This window comes from Trachemys scripta, chromosome 2 (genome assembly GCF_013100865.1).
Source record: "Trachemys scripta elegans isolate TJP31775 chromosome 2, CAS_Tse_1.0, whole genome shotgun sequence".
Lineage (NCBI taxonomy): Eukaryota > Metazoa > Chordata > Testudines > Emydidae > Trachemys > Trachemys scripta.
The window spans coordinates 208,882,795-208,901,882 of record NC_048299.1 but is presented as its reverse complement, the minus strand read 5'-3'; the positions used below and the strand labels follow the sequence as shown (position 1 = coordinate 208,901,882).

General features: G+C 44.4%; 1 protein-coding gene across 1 annotated transcript in view; it reads right to left on the bottom strand.

Moving 5' to 3' along the window:
- Positions 1-644: 644 nt before the first annotated feature.
- MEP1B (meprin A subunit beta) overlaps positions 645-19,088 on the bottom strand; it is a 38,045-nt gene continuing 19,601 nt past the window's right edge. Inside the window, exons 9-15 of the mRNA XM_034759440.1 lie at positions 13,698-13,850; positions 11,933-12,148; positions 6,647-7,108; positions 5,624-5,803; positions 4,845-4,989; positions 2,458-2,662; positions 645-790 (exon numbers count right to left, since the gene is read on the bottom strand). Coding sequence (XP_034615331.1) covers positions 776-790; positions 2,458-2,662; positions 4,845-4,989; positions 5,624-5,803; positions 6,647-7,108; positions 11,933-12,148; positions 13,698-13,850 — 1,376 coding nt within the window. The 3' untranslated portion in view covers positions 645-775. The remainder of the gene's footprint in view (positions 791-2,457; positions 2,663-4,844; positions 4,990-5,623; positions 5,804-6,646; positions 7,109-11,932; positions 12,149-13,697; positions 13,851-19,088) is intronic.

Here is a 19,088-nt window from a genome sequence, read left to right as displayed (position 1 = left end):
CCCAAGGGCCGGCCCCGAGAGCACTGCCTCCACCCCGGCCTCCCCATGGGTCTCCCATCCCTGCAGCATCATCACCCCACCCCGTACGGATTACCCAGAGCAGCATCGTACCCCCCCCGTCCTCCCTCCCAGAGCCTGCCTGGCACAGCCCCCCCCCGCAGTGCTAGCCTCAGGATCCAGCAGGCAGGTCCTGTCCGGGGACCCCAGCGCCCAGCACCCACTTACTGCTGCACTCTGGGTTTGTGCAGTGCTTGCGCTCGGTGAAGTGCCGGTCCAGGTGCTTGGTGGCCAAGCAGAGGGGCTACTGCACAGGCAGGAGCAGGGCAGAGCAGGGCAACTAGGGCGAGGAGCAGGCAGGAGAAGCGCGGCCGTGCTGCAGCCATGTTCGCAGGGCTGGCGGTGGGGGGAGGAGGGAGCGTCCCTCTGGCTCCTGTCCGCCTACGGTTGAGGGGGGCAGGAGCGGGGGGGGGGGGCTTGCTTTCCGCGCTGCCGGCATCTATAAGCCCCGCCCCTGCTTCTGTGCATGCTTGACACATTTCCATGTACAATGAGTAGAAGCCTTAGGCCTACCAATTTCAGATACTTTATTGATCTTGTCATAGTACACAGACTTTATCTAAGACGATGCTTAATTTTTCATTCTTAACAGATTTTAGCAGGATGGCTAAGATGAACAATAACTGTAAAATAATTGTGTGGTTGAGGTATCCAGGTGACTTCAAACACTGATCTCTTGGTCATTGGATTTTATGTCTCAGATTTCATTCATTTTATGTCACAGATGTCTATTCTGTTAAATGAAAAAAATGCATTTTATAACTAAGGGAAATGCCAAAACTTGAATGACTCTAGAAACACAAACAACAATTTTCAGGAACAACATTGAACAGTGTAATTTGAGTGCAGATCAAGACAAGATAAGAGACAGAAATTTTAGGGGGAAGTGAATCTTTGTCGGTATGCTGTTGGAAGACTTGTACTGCATTATTGCTGTTCTCTACATTTACAGGGTACTCCCGTGCCTTGCTATGGATGCTGGGATTAGCCAGTTCTTCATCCTTGCTGTATTTTGAGGTTTCATCTTGATCAGATTGGAATAAAGAGTTTTTTCAGTTTAAGACTACATATGTACAACTCCCTGCCTCAAGAAGACTGCCAGAGACCCTGTTTTATTCAGGATTCAGTGAAGGCCACCTGATTCGGTGATTCTGGTTTTTAAAACAGTTTTAACCTGCTCTCTTCTTTATTGTTAATTATTTTTTTATTATTTTATTATTTTAACATATTATATCAAAAACCTTTTATTTGCAAAAGGAGCGGCCGTTAGACAAAGATGCTTGTCCTCCTGTGCAGAAACCCAGATGTTTTAAGATAAGCATTTAATAAAAATAGTAGAAAATGCAGTAGCAGATCAGATGTTTTAAGTTTGGGAATGACTGAGGCCAGAGAAGATGAGGACAGTTACCAGTTGGAAATCAGGTTTACACACAGCGAGAGACAGTGAAAGAGAGGGGTGTGTGTGTGTGTGTGTGTGTGTGTGTGTGTGTGTACGTGTACATATGCAGCCTGCGGTAGCAAGCTGCCCAGCCTGGGTTGACAGACTCAGGCTTGCACTATTGCACTAAAAACAGCTGTATAGACAGCGCTTTGAAATTGCAGCTTGGACTCTGGAGCCCACCCCACTCCCTCAGCTAGAGCTTGGGCAGTGAAGTCTGAGCCACAACTTCAAAATGCTGTCTATACTGCTCTTTTCAGCGTGCTAGCGTGAGTCTGTCTACACAGACTGGGAGGCTTACCATTGTGGGTGTGTAGGCATACTGATACAGGTTATATAAGCAAGGGCGGCTCCAGGCACCAGCGCAGCAAGCACGTGCCTGGGATGGCAAGCCGCGGGGGGGGTGACATGTCGGTCGCTGTAAGGGCGGTGGTCAGGCAGCCTTCAGCGGCGTGCCCGCAGGAGGTCCGCCGGTCCCGCGGTTTCAGCAGCAATTCGGCGGCAAGTCCGCCAAAGCCACAGGACAGGCAGACCACCCGCAGAAACCAAATCCGTGTGACTGCGGACTACCCACAGGGGTGCCACCGAAGCCCGCCTTACTGCCGTGCTTGGGGTGGCAAAAAACATAGAGCCGCCCATGTATATAAGCAACTGACATTAGATGCAGGGATTGGATTTAGATAATACTATTTAGAATGGAGGAAAGGAAGTACTTCAGATAAATGGATTGAAACCTTGCCACCTTGTTTAGTAAGTTACAGGCTTTTTATTTTATCTTTTTTAAGTATCAAGCCAGAGTGTCTTGGACATCTTCTTTTTTCCCTGACATTTGTTCAGCTCCTGTTCATTTAAGTTCACTTTTCTTAATGTAACTATATCACCTATTCAGCACACAATTACTTTGCGAAAAAGTCTTGTTTAGAAAATACCCGAATCTTTTAACTAAAAAGACAAATACTTACGTTTTCTAAAATCCAAGCTTCTTTGTTGTTTATCATTTTTTGGTGGTATTTCTTCCTCATGCAACATATACTTATAATAGTGACAAGTAGCATAATGACAAATACAGCAATTGTCGAAGAAACAGCTATTATAATATTTTCTTTAGTTGAGCCTCTCTTCTCACACTTTTCTCCCATATACCACCAGTCATCACCTGCTGGACATCTATAAAATAAGAGCAACACCTATTCAACAGCTAACAAAAATTAAAGAAAGATACAGTTCTGTAAACTGTAGGTTCGTTATTAGTATACACTAAACCTTCATGATGCAATCTAACTCTGAATTAAAGTTGCTCTATAGGGTATTCCCATCGGTACATACACACTACTTGAGCTGCCACCTTGATGCTGTTGCCCTTTGCTATCCTGTTCCAAATGGAGCCACTCTAGTTGACAGCCTTCTAGGGAAAGTCTAAAGGCCAGACTGGTTGATCATTCTGATTACTTTAGCAGTTGTCTTGATTGTATGTGGCCCTATTAAAAAAAAACAATCCACCACTGAAAAGGCACCATCTATGAGGAGAATTCAGTGTCCTTGGACCTCTCTTCCCTCTGGCTGCTGTTTAAGCTCTTCTTTTCCCCCTTGAACTGATGGCATTCCTGGTAATACAAAATTAATTTTCTACTCCGGGAAACTGGTGCTACTACCAGCAGAGCTGTTATTTGGTTTGCCGGTGTTACAGTTAATTCATTGTACTGACCTGCTGCAGTTCTGCCCCCCTGCCATGCTCATCTCCTCTCTGTTGCACTTCTGTTGCCTTCAGCCAATCACTTCAAAAGAGTGTGTGGATGGGAGCAGAGGGTTATCAACAAAAGCAGCTCAACCAACTCACCTGGTGGAACCATCCAGATGCCTTACGCTATCCTTACAATTCAAAAGAACTCAATTAGCATGTTCTAGCAACCCTCTTCTTCTGCACCCTCACCTCTTCCTCTCTCCCTCATTATCAATTAATCTCATCTATCAATTTTTAAACTGGAAGACAATCAGGACAGGAACTATGGGCCAAATTCTCAGGTCTGACCAAGTAGAGTTTGGCACGGGAGCTGGAGCCAAGGAAGCAAAGTACCCCAATTCTGTGGTTGGCTCAACTGAAGATGCTTCAGTCATGTCCCCTTTCCTTGGCCAGGCCTCCTCACCCAGTAGCTGGGTGGGATGTTGGTGTAGGGCTGCCACTTGGGGATTTTCCTTATGCTCGGGCAACTCCAAAAGAAATTGGTAAGACTCAAACAGAGCTGGACAAATTCCACCAAAAAGTTGAAATTGCCTTCTGTTCTAAAGAACTACTTCCTTCTCCTTAGCCAGGGCTGCTGTTGTCCCCAGGAAATATAAGTTCTGGCACATGGAGCAGGTGCTCCTGAGTTCTTTATTGAAAAATATTACTGTAAATTTATAATACTACTGAGTTTACAACTGCCACCTTCCTTCTAATCCATAAGCCTGGCAGCCCTGTAGGCTGAAGTTTGTGGCTGTCTGGCCCCTTTAAACTCCCTATTAAATTATGGCCACAGTTCTAGAAAAGGATCCACTTGCATCGAAACTATGAGCTTACATGAAGTGCATTGGCTTCAATGAGATTTTGCATGATCAGGGCTTAAATTAAAAGTTTGATGCATTTGGCCTTCAGAATTCTACCTCACAGAAGTCTCAAGGTGTGCATGCTCTGGCATGACATTGCTGTACTACTAAGCAACTGAAAGGATGATGATACTGAGATCTGGAACAATGTTAACCAATCAGATTGCATATATAAATGAATCCACCTTGCTTAGCTGTAATAAATTACATAAATGCTGCTATTCACATCCTTGAAGGCAAAAACCTAGTTTAGTCATCAAGCTTCATGTCCCCTTTAGTTTCAAAGGCAAACAGTTACACTTTTGAAATTCAGAGCCATAATCAGGACCACCTGATATTTCTGAAGAAACTGTTCAGAATGCATGTAATAATACATATGTTGACTTCTTGTTTCAAAAATATCAATTCCCTTGAGATTACATTTAACTTCTGTTTCATCTCCATTAATATTTAACTCTCAGATTAGGATGAGGTAATAATTATGACAACACATTAACAAATCTATTAAAAATAAATATAAATTAAAATAAATTAAAACAGAATACTTTAAAATAGGAAAAGGCTGAGACTGGGAAAAGCTGTATTGCCCAATCTGGTCACAAATTTAGTCACCTGGATTTGTGATGTTGGAAATTCACTGTATTAAAACCTGCCAGTCTTCTCCGAGGGTAAAAAGTTTAGTTTATTTTCTTGAATAACAAACTCTACTACATGTTTTTTTTTTCTGATCATAAAATTAATCTTGGGATTGAATTAAGTCAGTTACCTGCACACTGGTTTTTCATCTACGACAACGGCGATACCACCATTTACACAGAAATTTGGAGTTGCTGTCACTGGTACTGTTGTGGGACTGGTGGTGGTGGTGGTGACTGAAATGTTTTGTTCAGTTGATATCAGATGTGAGATATCTAAAGGAAAAAAAAATGCAAGAGGTTTTCATGCCATACTATTTTTTAATAGACCAGCTATAAGACTTTTCCATTACCCTGTTTTTGAAACTCTCTGATTTTCTGCAGATGGACATATTTCCCTACATGAAAATGAGAATACATAACACACACAAGTTTGCATTACTGATGAATTCTAAAAGTGAGTAGCAATAATCCACTGGCTGTGACACATCCTAAGCAATTTTCAGCTGTTATAAATAAATAACTGGTATTTTCACCTTTCAGCAGCATGAAATTCCTCTGCCATGTTTTACAGTTTACATTCAGAAACAGATAAGAGACCAGAATGGTCTAGCTAAGAAATTTTGTATAGGAATAACATCACATATTGTATACTTAGATTTTTAAACTAGAAATGAGCTAGGTAGATGATTATACAGTGAATATAGCTATCCATACATTTAGTCAAGCACATGATTAACTTTAAATACATGAGTAGGCCTGCTGATTGCCAGGCTACTCACGCATAAAATTAATCATGTGCATATATGTTTGTAGGACTGCAGCCTTATCTAGTACTAAAAACATCATACTGCATGCTTACTGCATTATAAAGAGTAACTTTATATAGCTACCATCAATGCTTACATACCTTCCATTGTTAAAAGAATGTAAACACCATCTTCTTTAATGAAGTTGAGGCTTCTAAGCCTTTCATGAGTTAGAAATCCACTAGTTCCACGTCCTGGCCCTCTCATGAATTGAGTCCCATTAGCGAAATTAGCAGGCGATCCTACTTTGTCTGGCCTGTCCCAAAAATAAGATGAGGAATCTGCAAGGGGGGAAAAAGATGTGTGTGTCCTGCATATTTAAACAGGAAATTACTCAAAACTCAGATAAGGAGTTATATTGGTTGTAGGATTATATAAATTACTGTCTCTCTCCCCACCATGCTTCCCGGGCCTGAGAATCAACTCAAGTGCGATGTGTCCCTCAGGAAGCTATATCAAGAAAGTCTTCTGGTGGTTTGCTAAATAGATTTTTATCTTGTGATAGGAGCAGAGGAACATGAGGCCTATTCTCTGTGTCATCCAAAAAAACTGTTGTGGAATCTTTTTTTGGAATAAAGTTGGAAGAAAAATTGATAACACCGGATTAATTTTTAAAATGCATTAGTTTGGTGGTTCTCAAAGTGAAGCATTTGCTGGTAGGTTTCAGAGTAGCAGCAGTGTTAGTCTGTATCTGCAAAAAGAACAGGAGTACTTGTGGCACCTTAGAGACTAACAAATTTATTTGAGCATAAGCTTTCGTGGGCTACAGCCAACTTCATCAGATGCATAGAATGGAACATACAGTGAGGAGATAGATATACATACAGAGAACATGCAAAAAAAATGTGTGTGTCCTGAAGAATAAATATAAAGGATGCCACCCAAGGCCCCTGCTCAACCCTATTATCCTGCTCTGGGACACACAATTCCCCTATGTCACTGCTTCCTTCCATTGCACCAAATTCCCTACTAATGTAAATAGGTGAAACTCCATTGAAGACAATGGAGCTGCACCTAATTGTACCAGGAGAGAATTTGACCCATTGTCTTTTTGTTCTTTTCTTACAAAAGCAAGACAATGTGTTGGATAAACAAGACATTGTAGTCATCAGTTTTTAACTAACCTGTTAATACAGATAGATCTGTTGTTACACTTCTTTGATTTGACATGCGTTGACGAATATCAGGATTTTGATCCAACAGCATCATAGTAGCTTGTTGCCATTCACAAGGCCACTGCAGATGATCATCATTTACTCCAGAGATTAAGTGCAAATATATCGCTAAGTTAAATGGGTTGTCATTGGTACCATTCACATACAAGCCAACCTGAAAAGCATATCCTTTACTAGAGTAAAAAGGCGGACTGTATATTTTTCTCCCTGCAGGACTTGTATTGAGGAGATGTGTGAAATTTCGTATATGCCAGACATGATGGGGACACTGTGTTTCTGAAAGGTTAATGTCATCAATAGAGAGGCCTCCATTTGATGAACCATTTCCTTTTACGCCTTCAAATACAATCCTGAATTTCCTTGTGGCTGTCAAAGGAACATGGTAAAGCTGCCAATAATCCAGAGGTGAACCTGAAAAAGATGGCAAACAAAGCAGTCAAATGCTGTACAGTATTCAGGACCTGTTATGACATTACACAAAAATTTATTAATTCCACTAGAGTTGAGGTTGTGTCAATATCTCTCTTATAAACGCTGCTTATCATGAAATTTAAATATGCGTGCAGGAGCACATTCTTTTCCCTTCTAATTTTCTAACATATGTTTAGTTCTTTAACACGCATAATATTTATGAATTTAATAGTGGGAAAAAGTTATTGTTCTTGGAGATTTCTTTTTCTTGATTATATATTTTCCAAAGAATTTGGCAGTGAGCTAATCCAAATGTTGTGATAACTGGACATGCACAAAATATTACCTAGTATCTCTGTAACAAACCTCTCCTAAACAAAATAATCCACCTCTACCACCACCAAAACACAGCCCATGCACATAAACAGCTGCATATCTCAAGAACAGAAAAGGATGGATTTATTTTAAATCAGATCTATTTAAATTACCGATTTTAATCATGATGTAAATCAGCAAGCAAGAAACCTTGATTTAAATACATTTTATTTTTGTTTTGCCTTTGTACCATTTAATTATTTTCCTAAAGAAAGACTGATTCTCATTGGTTGGTAACCATTAAAACATGTTGATTTGCAACTAAATATAACTTTTGCACTAAATTTGGTGCTTCTTTTTCCTAACCAGGAGAATATGCTATATCTGTACATATTTATTTAAGCAGTTATATAGCTTAATTTATACATAGTCAGATTCTTAATTTTTACATTTTTATATTAGAAAATGTTGAATGATGCATTTCTTATTTACTAGATTAATTTTTACTTGTGATTTGTGTCAAGCTGTATTTGTATGGAAATTCAAATCAATTAAAATGCACAAGAGCAGCATTTTAATTTTTTTATTAAATAAAAAATAGCTGTGTGTACCTTAAATATTCTAGATGCATAAGGAAAAAAAGTTTATCAAACATTTTGTATTGAAAACTACCTGATTTATTAAGCAAAGGAAATATTATCTGTATTTAGTGAATTGAATGGATTATTTCCTATCACCATGTTCTCCAGGATTTTGGAACTAGCAGATCTCATCCTCTCATACCTGTTTTCTTGGTTGCCAACTGCTTTCTTAACTTTGAATTAATTAATCATTGAACTGCACCAGTTGAATAAACTGAAATGCAGAAAATATTCTCTGCAGCTGCAGAAGAGACTACTGCTATCAAACTCTGGTTTAGCATGTCAACAAACTGGTTCCAGGTGCTTAGCCAGTGACTTCCACCAATTCAGTGGTTTGACTTCCTTTAAAACTTGGCAGCAAATGTGTACTGCTTAAAGGTTGGTTTTTTGTTTGTGTGTATTTAGTTTAAATGATTAATAGATAATAAATTTAGGCCTTAACATAGGTTTTCAATTTCAAATTTAATTTTAAATAGTTTTGTTTAAAAAAAAAACCCCTGTACCTAATATACATTTTTTGAAAAAATCTGATTTAAATATTTTTTTTTAAATCCATTGACTTATCCACCCTGTACTGCAACCAAATATCCATGAGACAGATTTCAAGAAGTAGGCTGAAGTATATAGAGAGTAAACTTTCTGTCAGGATAGGTTTAGTGAGAGTTAGGGGTTCCCTTTAAATTAACCTGAGGTCTATACAGGCCCTGAGAAGCCCTGATACCCGTTTGTATGAGAGGAATCTGATAGTGTATGGGGATGCCAAGAGCACCAGAGCAACCAGCAGGTGAGGTTCATGAGGCAATCAAGCACGCAGGAAAAAAGGCATAGAGGACTTGATATTTGCTACAGGGAAGACCTTGCAAGCAAACAGGTCCAATTAGATGTAGGCTATGTCTACACTATGCAGACTATACCCACATAACCATGTCAACATAACTATGCTGGCATAACCCTGTAGTCACAGCCTGCATTGACAGGTTTTTTCTGTTAGTGTGGGAATACCGCCTCCCTAAATGATTGATAGCTACTATTCTTTCCTCAACATAGCTGCATCTACACTGGGGGGAAGGGGACGGTTAGATCGGCATAGCTATGTCCATGGATGTGTGGTGTTTTTCACACCCTTGGTCAACATAGCTATATTGACTAACTTTTAAGTGTAGAACAAACCTCAGTTGTAAAGGGGAACAAGTCTATTTATTATTATTTAGTATTTATTATTCTTTAGTCTAAAAGAGTAAGCATATGGATAACTGGGTAGTCTATGTATAATTATTATGCATTTATCTTTTCTAATGAGATCTGCTCTGACTTATTAACAATGACAAAAAGTCTTGTGCCTGATCCAAAACCTGATGAATCAATGAAAAAACTTCTGTAGATTTCAATGCATTTTAATTAGTCCTTATATGGGAAATACACTATTGTAGACTGGTCCTGTAAACCTGGAGATTGGTGGGGGTTGTATCAGTTTTAAAGTTTATTATATGTTCAAAAAAGAGGGAGGAAAGAAACAGGAAAGCAACTTGCATATTGAGTAAATTTTTGAAAAGTGCCCAAGTGACTAAGCCCTGTTGATTTCCAGTAGGAGTTAGGTGTCTAAATCACTTAAAACTTTTTTACAGTTGAAAGCTCACAGAATATATCATGCTACGTGTCAACTGCAAATTATGATATGTTATTCACATACTTCTGTGAAGTTAGTCACAGAACTTGGGGGGAGGGTTAGCTCAGTGGTTTGAGCATTGGCCTGCTAAACCCAGGGTTGTGAGTTCAATCCTTGAGGAGGCCACTTAGGGATCTGGGGCAAAATCAGTACTCAGTCCTGCTAGTGAAGGCAGGGGGGCTGGACTCAATGACCTTTCAAGGTCCCTTCCAGCTCTAGGAGATAGGATATCTCCATTATTTATAGTCCAAATACTGTTAAATAAATGTCTGAAAATATTTTTTTCCAATTTGATAAGATCCCTCAGACCAGGGCACTAGGCTAATCTTTTAAAGTCACTCTGACTTTTCCATTTTTGTAATATTAATATCTTAACTATTAACATTAATTTGCTCTGCAACTTTTTATGTTGTCTAAGACACATCTACCTGCTGTGACGTTGCACCCCATAAGGCTTTATGGAATATGCTTATGAATGTGTATGTGACATAACTGGAATATGTTTTATGCTACCTATGCCATGTAACATATCTATGTAAAGGTTATGATCTACTGAATCTATTCATCCCATTTGTAAGCATGTGTCATTGTTGTATTCGAAGTTATGAATATTGGCTGTGTAAGTGCTTGATTTCTAAGTAGCCTTAGTAAAGCATTTCGTCAGCTTCCTGAGAAAGGAATGTGCAAGTTAAGTGCCCAATCAAGAAGCACTTAACGGACAATGGATCCTGGAAGGCTCCAATCCACATAAGAAGTCTACTTGAGGATGTTCAAGGCAGCAGGTGAACCATGGTTGCTACCTGTAAGTTCTGAGTCATGCATGGACATGTGACTTGCCCATGTGACTCCAAAACTCCATCTTGGAGCTGGACTTTGCATAGAAGAGAGGAGGGGGTCTCCACCCACAAGAGAAAGTCTATTCAAACCCCTGGGAGACCCCTCCATTTTGTCTTCAGCTGGCTCCACCCCCAAGGATACCTGAGAGAAACTGGAACAAAAGACAGTAACTACTACAGGGGGTGTGAATGATTGCTGGACCCAGACTAGAAGGAGGCTAGTCTGTAAAAGGAAGCTTACTGGAACATCTCTGAAGGTGAGATTTTATCTGTATTCAGTTTGCTTACTGTATTAGACATAGAGTTGCGTGTTCTACTTTATTTTGCTTGGTAATTAATACCTGGGGGAGGGGGGGGCAAATCAGCTGTGTGTACCTATCAGTGTTATAGAGGGCAAACAATTTATGAGTTTACCCTGTATTATACCCTATATACAGGGTAAACTCATAAATTATTTGCCCTCTATAACACTGATAGAGAGGTATGCACAGGTGATTCCCCCCCCCCCCCCGCCCCCCGGTATTAATACATGCTCTGGGTTAATTAATAACTAAAAAGTGATTTTATTAAATACAGAAAGTAGGATTTAAGTGGTTCCAAGTAGTAACAGACAGAACAAAGTGAATTACCAAGCAAAGTAGAGTTGCATGTTCTACTTTATGTCTAATACAGTAAGCAAACTGAATACAGATAAAACCTCACCCTCAGAGGTGTTCCAGTAAGCTTCCAGTAATCTTTGTACAGGGTAAAACAGATTTATTTAGGGTTTGGACCCCATTGGGAGTTGAGCATCTGAGTGTTAAAGACAGGAACACTTTTTAACCTGCTTTCAATTAAGCCTACAGCTGTTAGGGGACATGGTTCAGACTTGGGTCTGGGTTTGCAGCAGGCTAGCGAGTCTGGCTCAAACCAGGCAGGGCACTGAAGTCTCAAGCTGCCAGGGCAGGAAAGCAGGGACAAAAGTAGTCTTGGTACATCAGTTGGCAGTTCCTAAGGGGTTTCTGTGATCCAACCCATCACACCTGCAATTTCAGATCAGTTACCATGAATGCTTGTGGATCTTTAGCTATGTTAGGTGAGAGAACCATATTGATGATAAGTGCAAGTCAGTTGTAGTACCGACTATATTACTGGAAAATGACTGACTGAGGTTGCATCATATCCTCAGCTAATAGAATCACTGCAATAACAAGAGAGAAGAAAGCAAATAATGAAACTACAGAGGACAGGAGTTAAAAGATAAACAATGATAAAGGAAAAATGCCACTTCACTATAGTATGCTTTTCCCTCCCAGCAGTCTGTTAAGCATATTGAATATATATCCAACCAGAAGGAACACATTTATAAAGCAACTTTATTTCATACCTTGTATCCTTTCAATGAGTCTTAAACCACTAGTGGAGCTGTCTAAAGCATACTCCCTGATTAAGATGTTCAGCTTATCACTTTCATGACCACTGTTGTAATAATAGAATTGTAAGCACTGAAATCCTCTTTTGGGATACAGAATTCGGCTCTCCAGGGTAGCTGTGTTTCCCACGCTGCCAGCACTGGTATTAAAATGCATGAAGTACCCAGTATCTGTCAAAGGTTCATGAGAAATGCAAAAGAAAAAGAAAGTACAGTTTTTTGGTTACACTTTTATTAATATTATTTAACATTACATTGTGATAATGCATAGGGGACTCAGCATGTTAGGCCCATTATAACTGTAGTAAATGATTGTCCCTACCTCAAAGATCTTAGAGTCTCTGGGGATACAGTATTGGAGTAAAGAGAATTTTTCTCTTTTGCTGGCTATTTTCCCCATTTGCCTGTCTCTTATTATCCATGTTACAAAGCATAGGCTTTTCGGGTCTAGCCATTTAGGGACATAGGACTCAGGAGCGGATTTACCATGAAACAAGCCGTTCGGTAGCATGGGGCCCCTGATGACAGGGGGCCCCCAAAATGCAGGACAAATCTCATCTGACAATCTTCCCCCGAGTCCCGGCAGGCGGCGCAGCAGGGCTCAGGCAGACAGGCTGCCTGCATGCTGTGGCCCATGGCCCTATGCTGCTCCTAGAAGCAGCCGGCTGCTGGCATGTCTCTGCACGCCCCTGGTGGGGGAGGGCGGCTCCACGTGCTGCCCCTGCCCTGGGCGGCGCATGGAAACCTGCTGCCCTTCTGCCCTCCTCCCCCCAAGGGGCACGCAGAGATGTGCCAGCAGCAGGGCTAAGGCGGCTCCCTGTCCACTCTGCCTCCCTCCCTCCGTGCCGCGCTGCTCCCCGAAGCGGCCGGCTTGTCCCTGTGGCGCCCTGAGTGACGACTCTGCAGCTCTCATTGGCCAGGAACTGCGCCTGCGGGTAGCGATGCGTGGAAATCCCCTGTCCCCCCTGCCTAGGAGCTGCTGCCGGAGGAGTGTGTGTGCTGGTCGTTTTGGGAGCTGCGCCACCCTGAAAGTGAAGCTGTGCACAGGGCCCCACTAACTCTAAATCCGCCACAAATAGGACTGCAAGGGGCCTCCTGATCTCTGAGTCTAGTCCCCTGCTATCTCAGGCAACCCCGTCATAGATCCCATTAATAAACTATCAAGCTCTATCTTAAAACTAGTCAATTTGTTTGCCCCAATGACTCCTTTCCAGATGGCCCATTATTTGCTTGCATACACTACCTGGAGAGTTGGCTGATGCTGTTGAATCAAAACTCATGATGTTTGTTTTGGCAGGCTCAAAACAATCAATTTTTATTCCCAATGAACTGTTTGCCCAACCCAAATAATATATATTCTCAAATCTCAACCCTTTCCAAAATTACTGCTGAGCAGATAATCACAAACAAGAATTTATGGTAATAGCAGAAATATTTTTCATATATCTGAACTACCATGGTTTGTAAATCTTTTTTTAAGCCAGTTAATACATCTTGTATAGGTCTCTTGTTTTATTACTATACCAAAGGCCAGAAAGCAGAGGAAAGAGATTAGAACTTTCAACCTTCATTAATATCTACAGCAAAAATGACACGTGTCCCTAATAATTTTATGCTGCTTGGTTAAAAATTCATCCTCAGGTGAACTCTGAAGAGATCAAAGTCACAATTCTGCCCTAGCAGAAAACGTTGTCAAGAGATAAGAATTCCTTGACATTACCTTTGCAGTGTCCCATATTGGTATGATCAGTGTGTGGGCCAGCAGGTACCTGAGACACATGCTGCCAGTCACTGTTATCTTCTGAACTTTGAATCATGCCACAAACATTTTCAAGTTCAAAACTGCATGTGTCCATAAAGCTTAGTGAGGAGGCTGCAAGATACAAAAGGAAGTAAATGGTACATCTGAATTCTAGTCTTCCAAAGCTGGTGTCAGAGAAAATACTAAGACATTAGGCTCCTATGGAATCCTATGCATCCACCAATCCCATCAAAGTCAATATGAGTTGCATGTTTAGCACTTCACATGAGTGGGCCTTTAATTAGCTGTGACAGACTGGAGTGGGAATGACTAATGTAAAGTTTGGGTTCTTTTTCAGCAATCGTGAACATCAAGTGACTCCATCGTATCTGAGAGATCCATTAATCATCTTCTGCATCTCTTAAGTATTGTATTTATATTGTGCAATAGACAGTTGTTTATAAAAATGATAGCCCAGATCCTCCAGTCCTTACTCAATCAAAATGACGATGGACTCTCCTTTCCCTTCAGATCGCCATCTCCTCCAGTTATCCCAGGCATGGCCACTGGTTTTACCAAAATTTCCCTGATGAATTGGTTAGACTACTAATTTTGGAATATCAGTTGAATGTAACACTAAAGAGCAGTATGGAGGACATGATTTAGCTGGGATTTTTAAAAAATGTAACACAAAAACCTGTTTGCATTTGAAACCTATGATTGCATCAGCCCGTGGAAATTTTGAAAGTTTTGTCTGTCTCATATAAAAATAAACTAAAACCATACTGAGTGAATGCACAACACATGGTTTAATAATAAATATTAAGCAGACTGTAAGGGAAAGTACAGGCCAGATTTAGGTCTCTGTCTAAGCTAGGAGAGAGACTGGTTGAAATCCTGGCCCTGATTAAATCAATAGCAAAACACACATAGACTTCAATAGGCCTATGATTTCTCCCACTGAGTGGATGTGAATGGAGATAAGGATAAAAGATATAGAATGGCACATATGTAGTGAGAAAATAATAAGATGTGGGGAAAAGACAAAGAAAGGGGTGGTATACAATTTACAAAAGGGGAAACGGTCAGAGTTGCAAGAGATAAGGGGAGGACCCAGCTATGATCCCAATTCAACAAAGAATTTAAGGACACTGTGACTGGGCAGAATGGCCCCGCACTGGTAGAGCAGGGGTTAACCCTTCGTTCCTAGCAGAGGAAGCCACACCCCAGAAGCTCTGCTGGGCATGCTCCAACTGGAGAACAGATATAAAAGCTTGCAGATCAGCTCAGTCTGGGCTGACTTCTGGAGGAGGAGGACGCACGCTGCTAGCTCCTGCAGAGGGAGGGCCTGCAAGCCAGGATCTGGGAGTCAGTCAAGCCGAGGCACTACCTGAGACCCCGACGGAGGACCCCCGCTGCAGACAAACTGGTATTCACAGTAGGAAATGACCCAGGGGAACTATAGAGATAAATGGTGTTAAAGCTGTATTGACGCTCGACACGTTGCGGGCAGATCCCCGCCGAGCGAGTGGCAAGGAAAGCTTGCCACTACCAGGGCCCTGGGTTGGGGCTCAGTGGAGAGGGAGGGCCCGAGTCCCCCTACCCCCTCACCCCAAACTGTGAGGGATCTTATATGGACTCTGGCCACAAGGCCGTGCTACCCTGCTTGAAAGGGAGGTTATATGGACTCTAGCCGCTAGGCCACACTACCCTGCTTGAAAGGGAGGTTATATGGACTCTGGCCACTAGGCTGCGCTACCCTGCTCGAAAGGGGGGTTATATGGACTCTGGCCGCTAGGCCGCACTACCCTGCTTGAAAGGGAGGTTATATGGACTCTGGCCGCTAGGCCACACTACCCTGCTTGAAAGGGAGGTTATATGGACTCTGGCCACTAGGCTGCGCTACCCTGCTCGAAAGGGAGGTTATATGGACTCTGGCCACTAGGCTGCGCTACCCTGCTCGAAAGGGAGGTTATATGGACTCTGGCCGCTAGGCCGCACTACCCTGCTCCAAAGGGAGGTTATATGGACTCTGGCCGCTAGGCTGCACTACCCTGCTCGAAAGGGAGGTTATATGGACTCTGGCCGCTAGGCTGCGCTACTGCTCCAGACAGGGGGACAGTAGAGAGGGAGGTCAAAAGGCCATAACAGGCCGCCCGCAGAGGGGCAGCCACAAGGACTGGAGAGTGGTGAGGCGTCAACACCCCATCCTACCCCTGCCACAAGGGGGTGCTGTGGTGCCAGGCCCACCACAACTTGTGGAGAATGTGGGCATCGATCAGGGCCTGAGACAAGGATCCAGATGCCCAGAATAGACCCCGAGAAGCTTTTGAAATGGCTGCTGGAGAACCAGCAGCAGCAGGTGGTGCAACAGCAGGAGCAGCAAGTGCAGTTGCTCCAGCAGTTAGCAGAACAACAACAGTTGCAAGTGGTGCGGCAGCAAGAGCAGCAGCAACAGCTAATTCGAGAGCTGACAGACCAACAACAGGCTAACCAGGAGCGACTGGTTCAGCAGATGGCGACGCTGATAGGACAGGCACCAGGTCCTCCCCTAGGCGCCGCAGGGGGCAGCGCCAGTAAGGGGCTCGGAGGATGACCAGTGCACTTAATAAAGATGGGGCCAGGAGATGACCCTGAGGCCTTCCTGGTGACTTTTGAGCAGGTTGCAACTGCCGTACGGTGGCCCCCGGCACATTGGGCCACTATTCTAGCACCCTACCTGATGGGCCCAGCTCAAGCCGCCTACCGTAACCTTGATCCACATGATGCACTGGACTATTTGAAGGTCAAGACCGCTGTCTTTGACCAAACGGGCGTCAGCCTGGAAACCTACCGCCAGCGACTCCATAGAGAACGGTACACGCGGGGAGCCAGATCATGAGCCGTGGCCTAGTGAATCCGTGACCTCTGTTGGAGGTAGCTAGAACCAGAAAGACGGACGAGTGTTCAGGTAGCTGAAGCTGTGGCACTAGAACAGTTCCTGCAGACCCTTCCCACCGGGGAGAAAGAATGGGTGCAAAGACACTGCCCCAGGACCCTCACAGAGGCAACCTCCCTAGTGGAGGATTACCTGGCAGCAGAGGGAGAACTGAAGACCAGCCCCAAAGGGGGGGGGTCAGGGGAGTGGAACCTGTAAGGTGGACGGGGGAGGCCCCCGTCGATATGCCCAGCCATCAGAGACACACACGAGCCACAGCGCCAAGGACCCATCCGGATCGGACCTTATAAGAAGTCAAGACGACATGCCGGGGCGGCAGAGCAGCCCCCACCACACCCCGACCGAAGAAGGGAAGCGGGACCAGTGCCACGAGTGCAGATAGGTAGGGCACTTCTGGAGGGAGTGCCCATACGTGGATTGTAACTATGGACAGGTGTGGCCCAGACCTGGGAGCTGGGGAAGATGGTTATACCGGTGAAAGTAGATGGGACGTCTACCTGGGCCTTGGTGGACTCGGGGTGTAGCCAGACGGTCATTCGGGCTGGGCTGATAAAGCCCTCTGGCCCCACCGGGGCCCCCATCAACCTGCAGTGTATTCACGGAGATGTGAAGCCATACCCCACCATCTGGGTGCAGCTCGAGGCTGCTCAGCCCCGAGTGCGGTGTCTAGTTGGGGTGGCCCCAAAGTTGGCTTACCCCGTGATCCTAGGATGTGATTGACCGGGCTTTGCCGACCTCTTGCGGGAGTGGGGTATGCAGCCTGGGAGGAAAAGTGGGGGGCGTGCTAGAAGGCCTGGATTATTAGGCCAACCAGTGGCAGACGACCCCCTAGAGGGGCCCTCAGGGAATCCAGAGATAGAGGAGGGGAGCCGAACCCCTACCGCGGCCCCGATGGAAGAGGACCATGGATGGCTGAAGGTAGACGCCGACTTCCTGGAAGAGCAACGGGGGGATACCATCGGGCCTGGGAGCAGGTGATGAGACCACCCAGGGAGGAAGACCGACCCCAACGCCGTCAGCAAGGACCCCAATTTGAGATCATCATGATTTACTCTATCGGGTAGTCCAGGAACCACAGACGAAGGAAGACCTGTGCCAACTGTTGGTCCCACGGCGGTTGCGGCAGAACTTGCTCCACTTAGCAAACTCAGTGCCGTGGGCTGGGCACCTGGGGATGGATAAAACGCTGCAACGGGTAGCCCAGAGGTTCTTCTGGCCAGACATCCATAGGGAGGTATGGGACTGCTGTGCCTCCTGCCCCGAATGTCAGAAGACTGGCCCAAAAGGCGTACCAAGAGCCCCCCTTCTGCTCTTGCCAGTGATTGGGACACCCTTTGAACGGATAGGCTTGGACTTAGTGGGGCCCTTGGAGAAGAGTAGCTCAGGCCACAAGTATATCCTGGTCGTGGTTGACTATGCAACATGGTATCCAGAGGCGGTACCACTACGGTCTGCCACGGCTCCGGTCATCGCCAACGAGCTCTTGCAGATCTTCGCTCAGGTCGGCCTGCCCTGGGAGATATTAACGGAACAAGGGACTAATGTGACTTCTAGACTAATGGCAGAGTTGTGCTGGCTGCTGAATATCCGGGCGCTTAAGACCTCAGTCTACCACCCTCAGACGGATGAGTTGGTGGAGAGATTTAATGGCACTTTGAAAGCCATGTTAAGGAAATTCGTGGACGACGACCCCCAGCACTGGGATAAATTGCTCCCAGCACTCCTCTTTGCCGTGCGAGAGGTGCCACAGGCTTCCACAGGGTTCTCCCCTTTTGTACTCCTCTACAGGAGGAAGCCCAGAGGAATTCTAGACCTCCTAAAAGAAACCCGGGAGGAGCAGGAGACCCGCGTCCGAGGATCAATCCAGTACATCCTCCACCTGAGAGAGAGGCTCCAAGAGTTGGGATCCTTCGCCCGGGAGAATCTGGTGAAAGCCCAACATAACTAAGAGGTGCAATACAACAAAGGGGCCAAGATGAGAAGTTTTGAGCCTGGAGACCATGTCCTCTTGCTGCTTCCTTCCTCCGAGTCTAAGCTGCTAGCTAAGTGGCAAGGCCCCTTCAAGGTGACCAGACACATTGGGCCTGTCGACTATGAAGTGCGGATGTTGGGGCAAAGGAAGGACACTCAGGTCTACCATGTAAACCTCCTCAAGGCCTGGAGAGATCGGGAGGGCCTGACGATTGCCCCGTTGAACCCGAGTTGAGCCGTTGGCAGGGGAACCAGAGGAACCAGGGACAGTGGCCATAGGCCCGGAGCTTGACCCAGTCCAGCAGGAGCAGGTATGACAACTGATTTCAGCTTTCCCCACAGTCCTGTTGACACAGCCTGGGAAGACCACGCTGACCAACCACCATATCGCCACCATTCCCGGCCACAAAGTGAGGGATGCCCACCGCTCACTCCCCAGAAAGATGTGGGAGACGGTGAGG